The sequence below is a fragment of the Caretta caretta genome, chromosome 14, assembly GCF_965140235.1.
Source record: "Caretta caretta isolate rCarCar2 chromosome 14, rCarCar1.hap1, whole genome shotgun sequence".
NCBI lineage: Eukaryota > Metazoa > Chordata > Testudines > Cheloniidae > Caretta > Caretta caretta.
Window position 1 is genome coordinate 1,358,290 of NC_134219.1, and position 13,600 is coordinate 1,371,889.

General features: G+C 58.6%; 1 protein-coding gene across 4 annotated transcripts in view; it reads right to left on the bottom strand.

Annotated features, from left to right (window-relative positions):
* CYTH1 (cytohesin 1) overlaps positions 1 to 13,600 on the bottom strand; it is a 42,821-nt gene that overhangs the window by 25,630 nt on the left and 3,591 nt on the right. Inside the window, exon 2 of one of the 4 annotated variants that reach the window (XM_075119146.1) lies at positions 13,007 to 13,183. The exons of 1 other annotated variant lie outside the window; for it this stretch is intronic. In XM_075119146.1, the coding sequence (XP_074975247.1) occupies positions 13,007 to 13,064 (58 nt within the window). In that variant the 5' untranslated portion in view covers positions 13,065 to 13,183. Of the gene's footprint in view, positions 1 to 5,714; positions 5,983 to 13,006; positions 13,184 to 13,600 lie in introns of those variants that run through there. 2 more of the 4 variants (XM_075119149.1, XM_075119145.1) reach the window with 2 other exon arrangements.

Below are 13,600 nucleotides of genomic sequence, written 5' to 3' on the forward strand. Positions count from 1 at the left end.
TCCTGCCCTGCCATGGCCACCCTGGGCTTTCCTACCCCCAGGGTCTGGGGCAAAGGCTCTGCCCTGCTACATGGGCCCTAGGCAACAGCAGCTTTACTCGCCCCAGACAGCTGGGTCCAGGGCTTCAGCCTACATCTCTGGAGGATGGGAAATCCAAACCTGCCTGGGGGGCCCAGCAGACCCGAGGGATAGGGAGGGGGACAGTTTTGGACCTAGGGGTGCCAAGGACACTGCTGGGACATGAGAGATTTCGAAGTGTCCAACAGCCGTGTCCCCTCAGACGGGCCCTGAGGATACCTGCAGCTCAGACCCTCAGATGCAGAACACTGTGGATAACAGCAGCCAAGCCCCAGGCCTGCGAGAGACCTGGCTTGAGGCCAACCTTGGCACAGATCCCCTCCCCCATGGGCTTCCCCAGCCTGCCCACTGCCTTGGGGTTCCCCCTCCCCCAGTTCAGCTCTTAGCCATAGCCCTGGCAGGTCACTGCTGCTCCTCTGGGCACTTGCCAGGCCCTTTCAGAGCCCCTCTCCCTGCATCTCCCGAGTGAGGAGGGGCTCACAGGGGAGTGCAGCATCCTGGTGAGTTGGGTCTGCAGAGGGGACTGATGTCTCCCTGCTCTGGGACATCAGGCCTCTGCACACGCAGCCGGATCTCCTTCGGGGCCAGGTCTTGCTCGCTGGCCCCAGGCACTGCACTCCGTCCAGTGACTGTTCCAACACCTCACCTGCCAGCCCCTCTCCCTACATCTCCTCCTGCCCCCCTGTCGTCCTGCTGCTCCCTGGGTGCTGGCAGACCCTCCCATTAGCATTGCTGGCTCTCCTCCCCTTCCCCAGCTCATTAACGGACAAGGCCCAGGCCGATACCTGCAGGACCTGCTAGACACTAACTGGCTGCATCCCTATGTAACATTGGTTTCAGAGGAACAGCCGTGTTAGTCTGTATTCGCAAAAAGAAAAGGAGGACTTGTGGCACCTTAGAGACTAACCAATTTATTTGAGCATGAGCTTTCGTGAGCTACCTTGCTGGCTCCTACCTCTGCACAGTCCCCAGCCGAGCCAGGGCCATGCCCCGCCCCGCCCCCCTCCCCCCCAGGGACACAGAGAGCCACCTGTGCCCAGACCTCAGAGCAAGAGGACAAATCCTGCCCCCCAGCGGGAGGGACACGCCAGTCACAGGGCCCCACCTTGGCCTGTGCTGCCCTCTGCTGGTTACACAGGAACATCGGCGCTGCCAGCCTGGGTCAGCCCAGGGCCCCTCTAGCCCCCAGCAAGCAGAAGCCCTCCAGGAGGCAGGCACGGGGTGACCTGCTCCAGGGACAGTTCTTCCCACGCTCTCTCAGAGGCTGGCCCACGTCCTGAAGCAGGAGGGTTTGTCCTGGCCCACAGGCCTGGTTATTTTAAATGTTATTGATTGTACTGGGATGTCATCACCCAGCTGTGTCCCTGCTTTCCCAAACCCTGCTGAGCACCAGGGTTTGGCATGTCTCATGGCAGCCAGGTCCGCAGCATGTTGCTGGGTTACAGGGAGCAAACCCATCATAGGGCTGGGCCCGCCAGCACACCAGCAAAACCCACCTATGCTGCGAGTCCCTGCCCATGTCCAGCCGCACGGGCCCTGGGGGGAGCTCATCACCATCCCATCTGTCCCCGGCCATGGACATTATGGGGCTCAGGGCAGCTTGGCAGAATGGTGGCACTCCGTACACATACTGTAGAAGGCGAACCCAGCTCACAGGGCAGGACCCCAGCCAAGCATAGCACTGCCCTGCTTTTTGGTAACTCATGACTGGACTGACCAGGGCCAATAGGGTTTGGGAGAGCCATTTGTTGGGAAAGCAGAACTCAACCTATGACACCCTGTGAGTGGCTGACGGGATGGAGTGCAGCAGGGCTTGGCCCCTCCTTTCCCTGGTAGATATGCTGGAGGGTAGGGATAGGATACAGAGGGACCTAGACAAATTGGAGGATTGGGCCAAAAGAAATCTGATGAGGTTCAACAAGGACAAGTGCAGAGTCCTGCACTTAGGATGGAAGAATCCCATGCACCGCTACAGACTAGGGACCGAATGGCTCGGCAGCAGTGCTGCAGAAAAGGACCTGGGGTTACAGTGGACGAGAAGCTGGATATGAATCAACAGTGTGCCCTTGTTGCCAAGAAGGCCAATGGCATTTTGGGATGTATACGTAGGGGCATTGCCAGCAGATCAAGGGACGTGATCGTTCCCCTCTATTCGACATTGGTGAGGTCTCATCTGGAGTACTGTGTCCAGTTTTGGGCCCCACACTACAAGAAGGATGTGGATAAATTGGAGAGAGTCCAGCGGAGGGCAACAAAAAAGATTAGGGGTCTGGAACACATGACTTATGAGGAGAGGCTGAGGGAACTGGGATTGTTTAGTCTGCAGAACAGAAGAATGAGGGGGGATTTGATAGCTGCTTTCAACAACCTGGAAGGGGGTTCCAAAGAGGATGGATCTAGACTGTTCTCAGTGGTAGCAGATGACAGAATGAGGAGTAATGGTCTCAAGTTGCAGTGGGGGAGGTTTAGGTTGGGATATTAGGAAAAACTTTTTCACTAGGAGGGTGGTGAAACACTGGAATGCGTTACCTAGGGAGGTGGTGGAATCTCCTTCCTTAAATATTTTTAAGGTCAGGCTTAACAAAGTCCTGGCTGGGATGATTTAATTGGGGATCAGTCCTGCTTTGAGCAGGGGGTTGGACTAGATGACCTCCTGAGGTCTCTTCCAACCCTGATATTCTATGATTCTATGATCTTCCAGGGCCTTCCCAGTTCCCAGACACCTGGGGAGTCCTGCCTGCATCAGCCTCGGAGTGCCATGGGGCAAGGAGGGTGTGGAGGAACGGGGGGCTCGGTGGCCAAGACCAGACATGGCAAAGGGAGGATTTAGCTGCTGCTCTGTGCCAAGGCCGGGCACTAGACACAGCAGTCCCACTGCCCACTAGCTGTTCCCCAGCTCAGGGGCACTCAGGCCTCCCAGCCACTGCCGAGGAACTTCCTGCCCCGCCTCCCACCCCTGCCTGCTGCCTCAGCACTGCAGGCACAGGGCCACCACATCCTGTTTTCACTACGCCTTGCACGTCCCAAGGTTACATCAGAGCGAGCTATTCCCACAGGCTGCAGCCAGAGGCCCCCTGAGGATGCAGGCAGCACCAGGGATGCTGCCAGGGTCCCTCCTGCAGCCAGGCTGGCCCAGGCTCCTCAGCTGCCACGCAGAGTAACCCCCGGCCATGGGCAGCCAGGCCTCAGTCACCCTCACGCCTCTTCACCCACAGCCACTGCACAGCAGCCCGAGCCCTGCCCAGGCCAAGGAGAAGCAGCAGCTCTTTGCCCGCAGCCTCCCGGCTGAGCAGAGGACTTGTTACCATGGTCACTGGCTCACGCAGCGCTCTGGCTGCAGGCTCCCCAGCTCCTTCCAAGCAAGAACCCCCTTCTGCCCGCTGGGGCAGAGCAGAGGGGCTGTCACATGAGCTGCATCTCCCCAAACTGCAGGAATGGCAGTGCAGCCGCGGGATGCCTGCCCTGGGTCCCCTCTGGCCCCCACCTCCAGGGCTCGGTCTGGCCAACGCCTGCACTAAACCACAGTCAGGCCCATTGACAAGCAGGCCTCCCCAGGCAGCAGCCGTCACCTGGAGCCTGGCAGCGACCAATGGGGGAAACAGTCACAGGAGCTTCCCCCAAATGCCCGGGCTTAAAACACCAGCCGACTCCCTGGAGACCCCGCACCCACCTGCCAGAAGGGAAGGGGATCTAGCCCGTCATGGCCAGGCACAGCACACATCTGCCTGGCAACACAGGTGAGCTTTGGTGATGACTGAGGGGTACCGGCAGAGCTGCGGAAAACCCAGGGGTGGGATAGCAGAGGATAGGATAGCAGGGAGCTGTGGGTCCCACCCATCAGCCATGCTCCCCCCAGCAGGTGCTCAGCATGTACCTGCCTCCCTGCTCCTGCCTGACAACCTCTCACCCTGTCCTCTGCAAACTGCAAGACACTGGCGACGGAGCAAGCAGTCTCCACCTGTCTGGTTCTGGCACAGGAGAGGGGTGGAGGCAGGGGGCCGAGGGGGTGTGGGGCAGACCCATTGCTCCCAGCTAGTGACAAGCAGCCAGAGCGCCCCTTTCAGGCCAGCCAAATGGTAAACCAGTCTCTGCAGACAACTCTGCGCCAGTAACGCTCCCAGGAGAGCAGCCAGTGGTGCCCAGGGAGCAGTCTCTGCCCCTCGGCAGCAGGCTCCCTCCTCAGCCCCCTCGTGGAATCACAGACTGATGCCCGGTGTGCCCTTGACTCTCTCTTCCTGCCCTGGACGCTGCAGGCACACGGGGACACAGCCATTCCGAGGGGGACAGAGAGCCGGTCCCCTCTTCACAGTCCTCCCCAGCAGCTGGTCCCTGCCACCACCCTCTGAAGTGGGAGCCTAGGGATGGCTCCTCAAACTCATGCCACACTCAGGTCAGTGCCCGACGGGCCCAGGGACTCTCACCAGCTACTGCTATGCCCTAGGGAACCAGCAGAAGGGAATGACGGCCATGGGCCCCTCAGGAGCACGCCCTATGCACTGAGACACCAGCATGGGGCCCAGGCTGCATGGCAGGTCTGCCCTGGCACACACGGTCAGTGTCCTGGGATGCACGGACCATCGCAGGCACCATGTCCCCTACACACAGCGCAGAGCTGACCCCAAGATGTTCCATACAGGCCCAGCTGGAAGCAGGTCAGAGCCAGGCTGAGGCGCTCTGCAGGGAGCAGGACCCTGACATGCCTATTTCCTGTACGCCTGGTACTTCAATGCCAGCCTAGAGACCTGAAAGCTGCTTGGTATCAAAAGCACCCAGTAGATGGGAGCTCTGCACACAGTGTCAACTCTTACAGCCCGGTCCCCCACCCCTCATCCATACGGCTGATGCCAGACACTGCCAAATGCCCTATGGGTCCCTAGGGTGACAACCCTTCCCCACCCCCCTCACTCCACGACAAGACCAGGAATCCAGAGACATCAGCAACTGGGACCTAGGGTTGCCTGCACTCCCTTCACGTGCTACCCCAGAGGCTTCGTGTGAAGGAGCAATGGAAACAGGCAGTCTCAGTGCTGCACTGCATTTGGTTTCTGTGGTTTAGCCAAGGACACTTCACCCAGCAACTCCCGACACTCGTGATCACTCCCACGCCCGGCAGCAGAGCAGCCTCACCCCCCACACAGGGGCTGAGAAGCAGCCTGATCCTTCCTGAGGGGAGGCCCCAGGGTACTGCAGCAAGGACTGGCCATGCCACCGTGGCACACACATGCCGAGTGCAGCTCGGGAGAAACCCTGGGCCCATCCAGACCCTCTGAGGGGCTGCAGCAGTCTCAGACTCCTGGCACCCTCCTCACGAGTGAGTCACTGTCCTGGGCACTGCACACAGCACCCATGTGATGGGGTGGCGCTATGCCAGCCCCCTGGCAACCCCATGCCCTCCTGGCAGGATGGCTCAGCACCCTAATGGGGCACCCACAGCAGCCCTGCCCGGAGCTCCCAGGGAAAGGTCAGGAGCCGGCAGCACACGAAGGGCAAGTGAGCGCTCTCTGCACTACGGTCAGCGAGAGCCACAAGGGCGCAGAGCAGCAAGCTCCATACGGGCTTCCCGGGAGCCTGGGATCCTGCCTGCTTCCCAGCTGCCTGCACCCTGCACAGGGAGAGGGGGGAGGTAACGCGCATACCTGCCTTGGCGATCGCAGAGGGGCACAGGAAGGCTTGGAAACTCGAGGCACAAAGCTCGCTGACCGTCCCCATGCTGCAGGGGCCGTGGGGACTGAGTGCCGTGTCACTCCAATGCCACTGGGCAGGAACAGCTGGCCCAGCAGGTGCCCACTTCACGCCAGGCAGAGCACCGGCCAGAAGAGGGAGGACCAGAGCCCTGGCTCTGCACCCGCTGAGGACTCTCCAAGCAGGGAGTAGGAGGGAGACAGACAGACAGAGGGTTCCCCGGTCTGGCTCTAGCAAGAGGAACTGATGATCTAGCAACGGGAAGCTCCCAGCTGATGAAGCCCACGCAGGAGGCCAGCCAATCCCAGCTCCCCTCCCGAAAACTAACCCAGGTGGTGCTCCTGCAGCAGCGGCTGGGGGGGCTCAAAGCCACTTAGAGGACAGTTAGTTGGGGAACTTCCCCTTAGTTGCCCAGCCTATCAGCTCCAGCCCCCTGGGGAGCGGGGGGATTTCTAGGTCAGTTTTCGCCTTCTGTATTATTAGAGCCTTAAGCATCCAGTGAGCCCGGTGGTTGCATAGCAACCACCACTGCATAAAGGGAAGGTGCATAAAAAACTACAAGGCATACAAGCCGAAGTGATGGAGGTGGGGAGAGCATGGGGAGTGGGGGGTGGCTAGCTCCCCTCCAGCCCTGCCGAGGGCGGCCACCAGCATGATGTGCACCAGCTGCAGCAGAAGGAGGATGCTCCCCATGTCTCTGACCCACTGGCTCAGCCTGAGCATCTCGCACGGGCAGAGGGAGGGAGAATGTCTGCCCAGCCCCTCTGAACCCCCGATGCCCCACACGCGCCTCCCCGCCAGTGAGACCGGGGCTTGGCTGGGTGATGCCCCATGTAAATCCTCTGCTCGTGAGCACCTTGCCCTGGGACAGCTGCGCTGAACTGCCCATGCACTGCATAGTTGGGAGAGTCCTGAGGCAGCTCGGACCCAGCCACAGAGGCCAGGCCTAGGAGCTTCAGCCCACGCTGGAAGGCTGGGCAGCAGCAGAGCTGGAAGGATGGATGCTGCCTGCTTCCCCATCACCTCTTGCCCTAAGCCCTCAGCACCTTGCGGCCCTGGCCACCTGTCCCCCTTGCCCACATCTGAGCCCCTCAGGCCCCTGCAGCTGCTGCTCCACACGTGCCTCAAAGAGACTGAAACAATGAAGCCGGGTGCGTTTCCCCCTCCAGACACGGGAGCTGGGGCGCGTCACAGGGCAGCCTAGGCAGCCCAGAGAGATGCCACCCCACAGAACTAACCAGCTGCTGCAGCAAGAAGACACTAAGCAACTAGCTCTGAACCAAAGGCCAGGGCCTGGAGCTGCCACTGCACCCAGAATCTGCCAAGCAACCAAGAGGTCTGAGCCCACTGCACAGAAGCACAGCTAGAAGAGTCAGGAGCAGAAGGGGCAACCAGAAGCTCCCTGGAGGAGACATCAGAGGGAAGGAGGTAGGAGATGCCTGCAGGAAGTGGGGCAGGAGCACCAGCTGTGGGGGAACCTCTGGTAGGAGGTCCCATGGGCACTTGGGGCAGGAGTTTGGCCTGCAGGGCAGCTCTCAGCAAGAGACGAATGGTGCAGTTGATTGTGCAGACGTGGGGAAAACGCACAGAGGTTAATGACTGTTCCCAGGAAGAGCAGTGCGGCAGCGAGGTCCGCATGCTGCCCCCCTGGCTTACACGCCTGACCTTCTGATTTCCCCAGAGGCCAGCGCTGCCATTGCCACAGGCCTGAGCCTCGACCCTGAGCATCACCAGCAACTCAAGGGCAAACGCCCAAGCTGAGGAAGGAGCCAGGCACAGGAGAAGCCATGTTGTGCTCGCGACACTCGGGCCAGTGACAGAGCGCACACAGTCCTCTCAGTATCTTGCCCGAGGCCCAGTGTCAGCTGCCAGAGGAAATCCCGCTGCAGTAGGAACATCCCTGTGTGCCAGGGAAGCTCCCAGCTGATATGAAATCAGGACAGGTTTGTACCTCACAGATAGACACCCTGAGCTTCCTTCCTTCAGCCAAGGCAAAGAGATGTGTCCTGTGCACTGGGCACCAGCTTGTTTCCCACAACCCACCTGGCCACATTTCTCTGAGCGAGGGTCCTGGCCTGGGGCATTTGGGAAGAAAACTGGTGTGAACTTCACCCCAGCTCCAGCCTCAGGCACAGCGGGCCTGGCCCAGCAATGTCCTGCATTCCCCCGTAACCGTGCTATGAAACCCCACTCCAGAAAGCGGGGAGCACCCACTGTACAAGATACACGCCTGGCCCTGGGATGGGGCCAGACAAACCCTGCTGATGTGACCCAAACACAACCTGTGCTGTGATGCCTGCCTGAGTCTGGAGGCAGCCAGAAAAAATAGATCCCCAAAGCTTGCGCTGGCCGCACTGGGGTCAGCAGGTGGTTAACTCTGAACCCTACAGATAACAGGCTGGATTTATCTCTCAGCTATTTCACTGGTTGATTTTATTAGAAGAAACATACAGCTAATGGACTTCTCCCACAAACCCAAACAAAACCCCAGACGACAGCAGCCAAGACCTCCAGCTTCCCCAATACAGGACCCCATGACACACTGGAAGTGCAAGAAAGCAGAAAACCCTTTAATTCACAGGAAGCAGTAGGCGCCCATGTGCACAGCAGGTTTTATTTAAACCAATAAAACTCTCTGTGCTGCTGCTCCAGATCCCAGGGGTCTGGCTGTGTCACGCCTGGCCCATGATGTGCTCACAGCCAGCGACAGCCACGGGCCTGGGGAAGGACTCGGCTCCGCAGGGCATTGCTGGGGCACCGGGGGGCTATGGCTGTGTGATCAGGTTTATAAGGGGAGGAGACGCCAGGGTTTCCTGGATTTGGGGTTCCAGAAGCTCAGGGCTGGAAGGGGAGAGAGAAAATGGCAAACTCCCCATGGGCTGGGAACAGCCCTAGGCCCCTGCTGAGACTTGAGTGGGGCTTGGACAATTCAGGGGCTCAACAGCTGGGATTAGAAATGCCTGCAACCCCCGTGAGCCCCTCCCCTTGGGGGAAGGGCGCTCTGCCGGGCAGGGAGGGGGTCGCTGGCCCAGCATTGCAGCAGGCCGGGCACTGACCGGCAGTTCTCTACACGCCCGGAAAGCTGGGCAGGATCTCTAGCAAGCCCACAAACACGGGTGAGGCTCACACAGTACTCTGGCCACCCACCGGCACCACGGCTTTAACCCGCAGGATGCCGAGGTGGCCCAGCCAGCATGACCTCCCATGGGGGTAAAGAGCCGGAGCTGCTCATGGCTCCCTACCCAGAGAAGAAAGTTCGAATGACTCCATGCTAATTAGCAAGAGCTGCCACTGGCCACTTCGTAAGTGGGATGATTGGGCTCCTGGCGCCTGCTCTCCCTTCAGTGCTAGGAATGGCCTGTGCAGGGCCCCACAGCGGCACTGCTGAAAGGAGACGCCAGCAGGCCCTGTGGAGGGAACCTGAGTGTGCGCCCTGCCCCAGCTCACCCCCCGTCAGCAGCGGGGAAGGAGCCAGAGTGAGTTTTCCTGTTTCACTAGAACAAGCACAGCCTGAGCTAAGAAGAGATGGAGCTAAGCCAGCTGAAGGAGAACCAAGCTGTACCGATGGGCACGCTCTGGCTCCACTACGTGGCACCTTGGCTGCACGGCCCGCCCCATGCGCCGCAGCCTTTGCTCACAACCCTGACTCTCCATCACTCCTGTCCCTCCAGCATGTCCCATTCCCCTGGAGTCCTATGTGGTCAGCTCTTTGGGGTAGGGCTGACAGGCTGCACACGGGACCCAAGCTGGTGCAGGCCTCTAAGCTCTGCCGCAGGATAATTGCTAAACACACCCGAGATCGCTGGCTATAGAGGATGCTCAGTGGCTTGCTGGGGGCTCCCAGCAGCAAGTGACGGCAGGGGCTTGGGGGTGAGGCCCTAACAGACATTCATGCTGCTGCCGTACGCCCTGGCACGGAGTTACAGCCACATGGTTGCAGGGGAGAGCCCAGGAGGGATGGGAACATTGGAGCTGCGTGAGGTGTGGGGCTGCTATCCCTGCTGTCCTCCAGCCACAGGGCTTCCCAGCACAGAAAGTGCCTTTGAATTATTCTCCATCAGCTCCTGCAGCACCACCCTGCTCCCAGGCCTGCGCTCCCATCCCCAGAGGGCTGCTTCAGCCCCACTTACAGAAATCCCTTCATCCCCACAGCCCGAACTGCCAGTAACCCCAGAGTGCAGCGGGACTACAGGTCAATCCCCTGCCAGGAGTGTCCACTGCCCTGGCACCCACAGGCCGGAGGGAGGGGCGTGGGCCAGCCCTGGCCAACAAGTCAGTGCATCCAGCAGAACAGCCCTTCTGAGTCCCCTCCGCCCACTGTCGGCTACTCTCTGATGCCCCAGCCCAGCAGGGCACAGTGCTCAGCCCTGATTTCCTTCTCCTCTCAATTATTTAGTTAGATTTAAAGCCAGAGAGATGCCGCTCCACAGCTCTAGACTTCCCGATTAACTGCCAGCAAAACAACGTTCCTTGTTACTTACACCTGGCACCGCCCGTGGTGTTCACAGCCGGCATGGACCCCCTGCAGACCTTCTCCCGCTGTTAGCCCCATCGCCTAGCTAAACTGCAGGGGTTCAGCTCTGAGCCCTTGAGTGAATGTGATTCACTTCTCTGACCTCTCTCCAACATGGGCTGGTGCCCTAAGGGGAGCGCTTTCAATGGGGCAGCCCCCTCGGTGCAGCGTAGGAGAAAAGAGCCACATGGTCCCGGAGAGACGCAGCCATGCCACCAGCTGCTGACCCAGGGATTTGCTCTGTGCTGAGGCAGGCAGCTGGGGGAAGGTCACACACCACGTGTGCAGAGAGGCAGAAGTACAGCATCAGCAGAATCACACCATTCGCAAGGGGCCAGGACACAGACCCCTGCCTGGCCAGAGAGGGGCCCTTCACTGTCCCTTAGGAAAAAGAGGGCCCTAGTGACAAGTGTCCCCAGGCAAAGGTGCAGCCTGTCTCCACCACAGCAGAGGGCCCGGGTTAATACAAGGGCCCTGGCACCTAGCCTGCTGTGTTAACTAGCTCCCTGAGCAGTACAAAGGGCCGCTGGCACAGGAGACAGACCATGATGTGCCAGCTTTAGGCTGGGAACCACCTCGCATTGGAGACAGACACAGGCGGCAGAGAAAACTCGAGGGTGCTGGGCTCCTTGGCTAGCTGTGGACTAGAGGGCTAGTGATGAGCCACTTACCATAGTGGGTGGCTAGGCTAGCGATGGATTTGCAAGCTCTGGTGCAATGAGCAGCCCCTGCTCAGCCTCTGGCCACACAAAACCCAGTCACCTGCCACAAGAAAAATCTGGCTCTGTACTCTCCAGCTACACTGACTGCTTTGCCGGTGCCTGTGCTGAGGGGGCCCTAGAGAGAACAAAATGTCCCAAGAGATCCAAGTGCTTTCCAAACTAAACCAAAATGTAAACACATGGGGATCTACTCATGCATCACCAAAATGCAGACACTTCTGGGGTGCAACGTGGCAGCTCTGCTACACTGCACAAGGATTTCAAACAGGAAGAGCAGCACCATACTGGCCTGGAACTGCAGGGGCAGTTTAGGAAGGCAGAACAGAATTAGCCCACGGGAGTTTGGCCCGGGTGCTGTGGAAGACAACCCTGGCTCTCAAGAAAAATGGACTTCTACAGATCCCAGGATAGTGGTCTATCATCATCTGGGAGCAGCCGCTTTGGTCAACCAGCAAAGCGTGGCCGTCAGCAACCTGGCTGGATTTTTACAGGTGGGTTTTTGCCAAGTCCGTGGCCCCTGGCAACCTCTCACCACACTGTAAGCACGCAAGGGTCAGAGTCAGGATCTCAGTTTCACATCTCTTCAGACCAGCCCCTGGAGCCGCACAGCACCGCCAGCTCCACAGGGTGAGTGCTAACGCCCAAGGAAGATCGCCACCTGCTGACTCACCAGCCCCACTGTCCTCAACACCAAGGTGCACCGTGGAGATTGCCCATTAAGTACTGGCCTGGACCCCCCGCCTAGAGACATTAAAGTACAAGGGGTCCAGCTGCAGAGACCGAGGAAGGCCCTGGCAGAGCTGGGAATTCAATGTAAAGTGTTCAATATATTAGAAGTGACAGAGCCTGCAGCCAGAGAAGCTGCGTGGCAAAGTCTCAGAGCCACCTCACATTGCTCCGGTAGTTCTGGAGGAGCTGGGAAATTGCACTACCTGGCCCAGGTCTGTATTTGCCTAGAGCATGATCACATTGTGCATGGCAGGTGGTGGAGATCAGCTGCAAAGGGGTGCTGTCTGGCAGCTGCTGTCTGCAAGAAGTTCAGCTCAACAGACACTATGAAATTCCAGCCCAGCTCCTGCCCTGGAAGGGTTTGAGGAGCATTGGTTGGGAGTTTAAATTCAGCCAGCGTTCAGAAGCATCAGCTGAATGCAAGGCAGGCGGAGCAGCGAGAGAAGATGCAGGCAGTGGAGTCCTGCAGCCCAGGGGACAGGAAGCTATCGTTGTATCATCTGGGTGACAAGACAATCCAAAACCTACTGTTCTGCTGTGTCAGACACAGCCAGGCTCAGAGCTAACTTCAGATGCTGTTGGCTGCATTGGGACAGAGGAGTCATAGCACAAAAGGCAGGTCAGCATGGGAGCCCCTGGAGAAGGACAGCTAGGTGAGCGTGAAGGGAGGTCTAGTCACATCCCTCCAGTCTGAAATCATAGATCCCTGTCGGCAATGGTCAAAACTAGAGATTTTGGCTGGTTTCTTGGTTTATTTTGAGAGCAGCTTGAAAGGAGAAGCCCAGAGAGCCAGTCAGTTTCAGCATCACTGATAGCTTCTGACAGCCACCATAACATGAAGCATCAGTCCCAGCCAGAGCTGCTAGGGCAGAGGGGACAGCCAGTGTCACAACTTTGAGATGACAGAAAAGGAACTGAGAGGGGCACGCACACGAGCCAGCCGGGCCCACTTGTGGGGTAACAGACCAAAGGATTGTGAACAGCAGCTGCACAGGATGTGGGCTTGGTTTCATGAACACAAACAGCAGTTTCTCTCTCTCTGTTCCCAGGACATGATGCAGATAATCTAGACATAGTCTGGGTGGGAGCAGGGCACGTGCTGCTGAGATTGCTCCCTGGAGGATGCTGTCTGAAGTGACAGCAAAAAAAAAAAAAAAAAAAAAACGGTCAGAGACAGCTTAATTTTAGCCCCATCTCTCCGGTCTTCTCATCCTTCCCTCCCCGAGGCTCCTGCGAGAACCCAGCACAGCACACAGAGTGGGAATACCAGGAAGTAACAAACCTGCTGAGATGCACACTCCAAAGCCTCCCTGGATAATTCCTTCCACTGCAGACTGCATGTGGATTGGAGGTTATAACCCTGGGCACGTGGCACCCTTCCATACGCCTTGGCTCACCCCCCAAGCTGGCCTAGCAGATGGATACAGCTCACATGCACAACCTGGAATAGTTAGCTTCCCTGTAAGCAAACAAACAAAGGGAGCATTTCTTAAGCAGTGTCAGCAGCTGGCACAGAACAGCACCCAGCAGTCCCACAAGGGCACCTGTCTGTTGGCAGCAGGCTCACTTTGAATCCACTGGCTGCTGAACAAACCCACTGAGCCTCACTTATTATAATGGAGAGAAAGACCAAGAACCCCCTTGCCTGCCACACTATAACAGCAGCAGTGTGTTGGGGACACCTCGCCTGCTGCCCTGCCATGTCCCAGGATTGGAACATAGTGTGCATGCCCTAGCCAGGCCATGGACTCTCTGCCCCTTGCTGCAATACAGATCACCCAGACCTGCCTGGCTTAGCATGTTCCCGATAGCTGCTGGAATGGGCAGGATGCTTTGTAGGGCAGATTGAGTTTCTTCTGCCCAGATCTATCGGTAG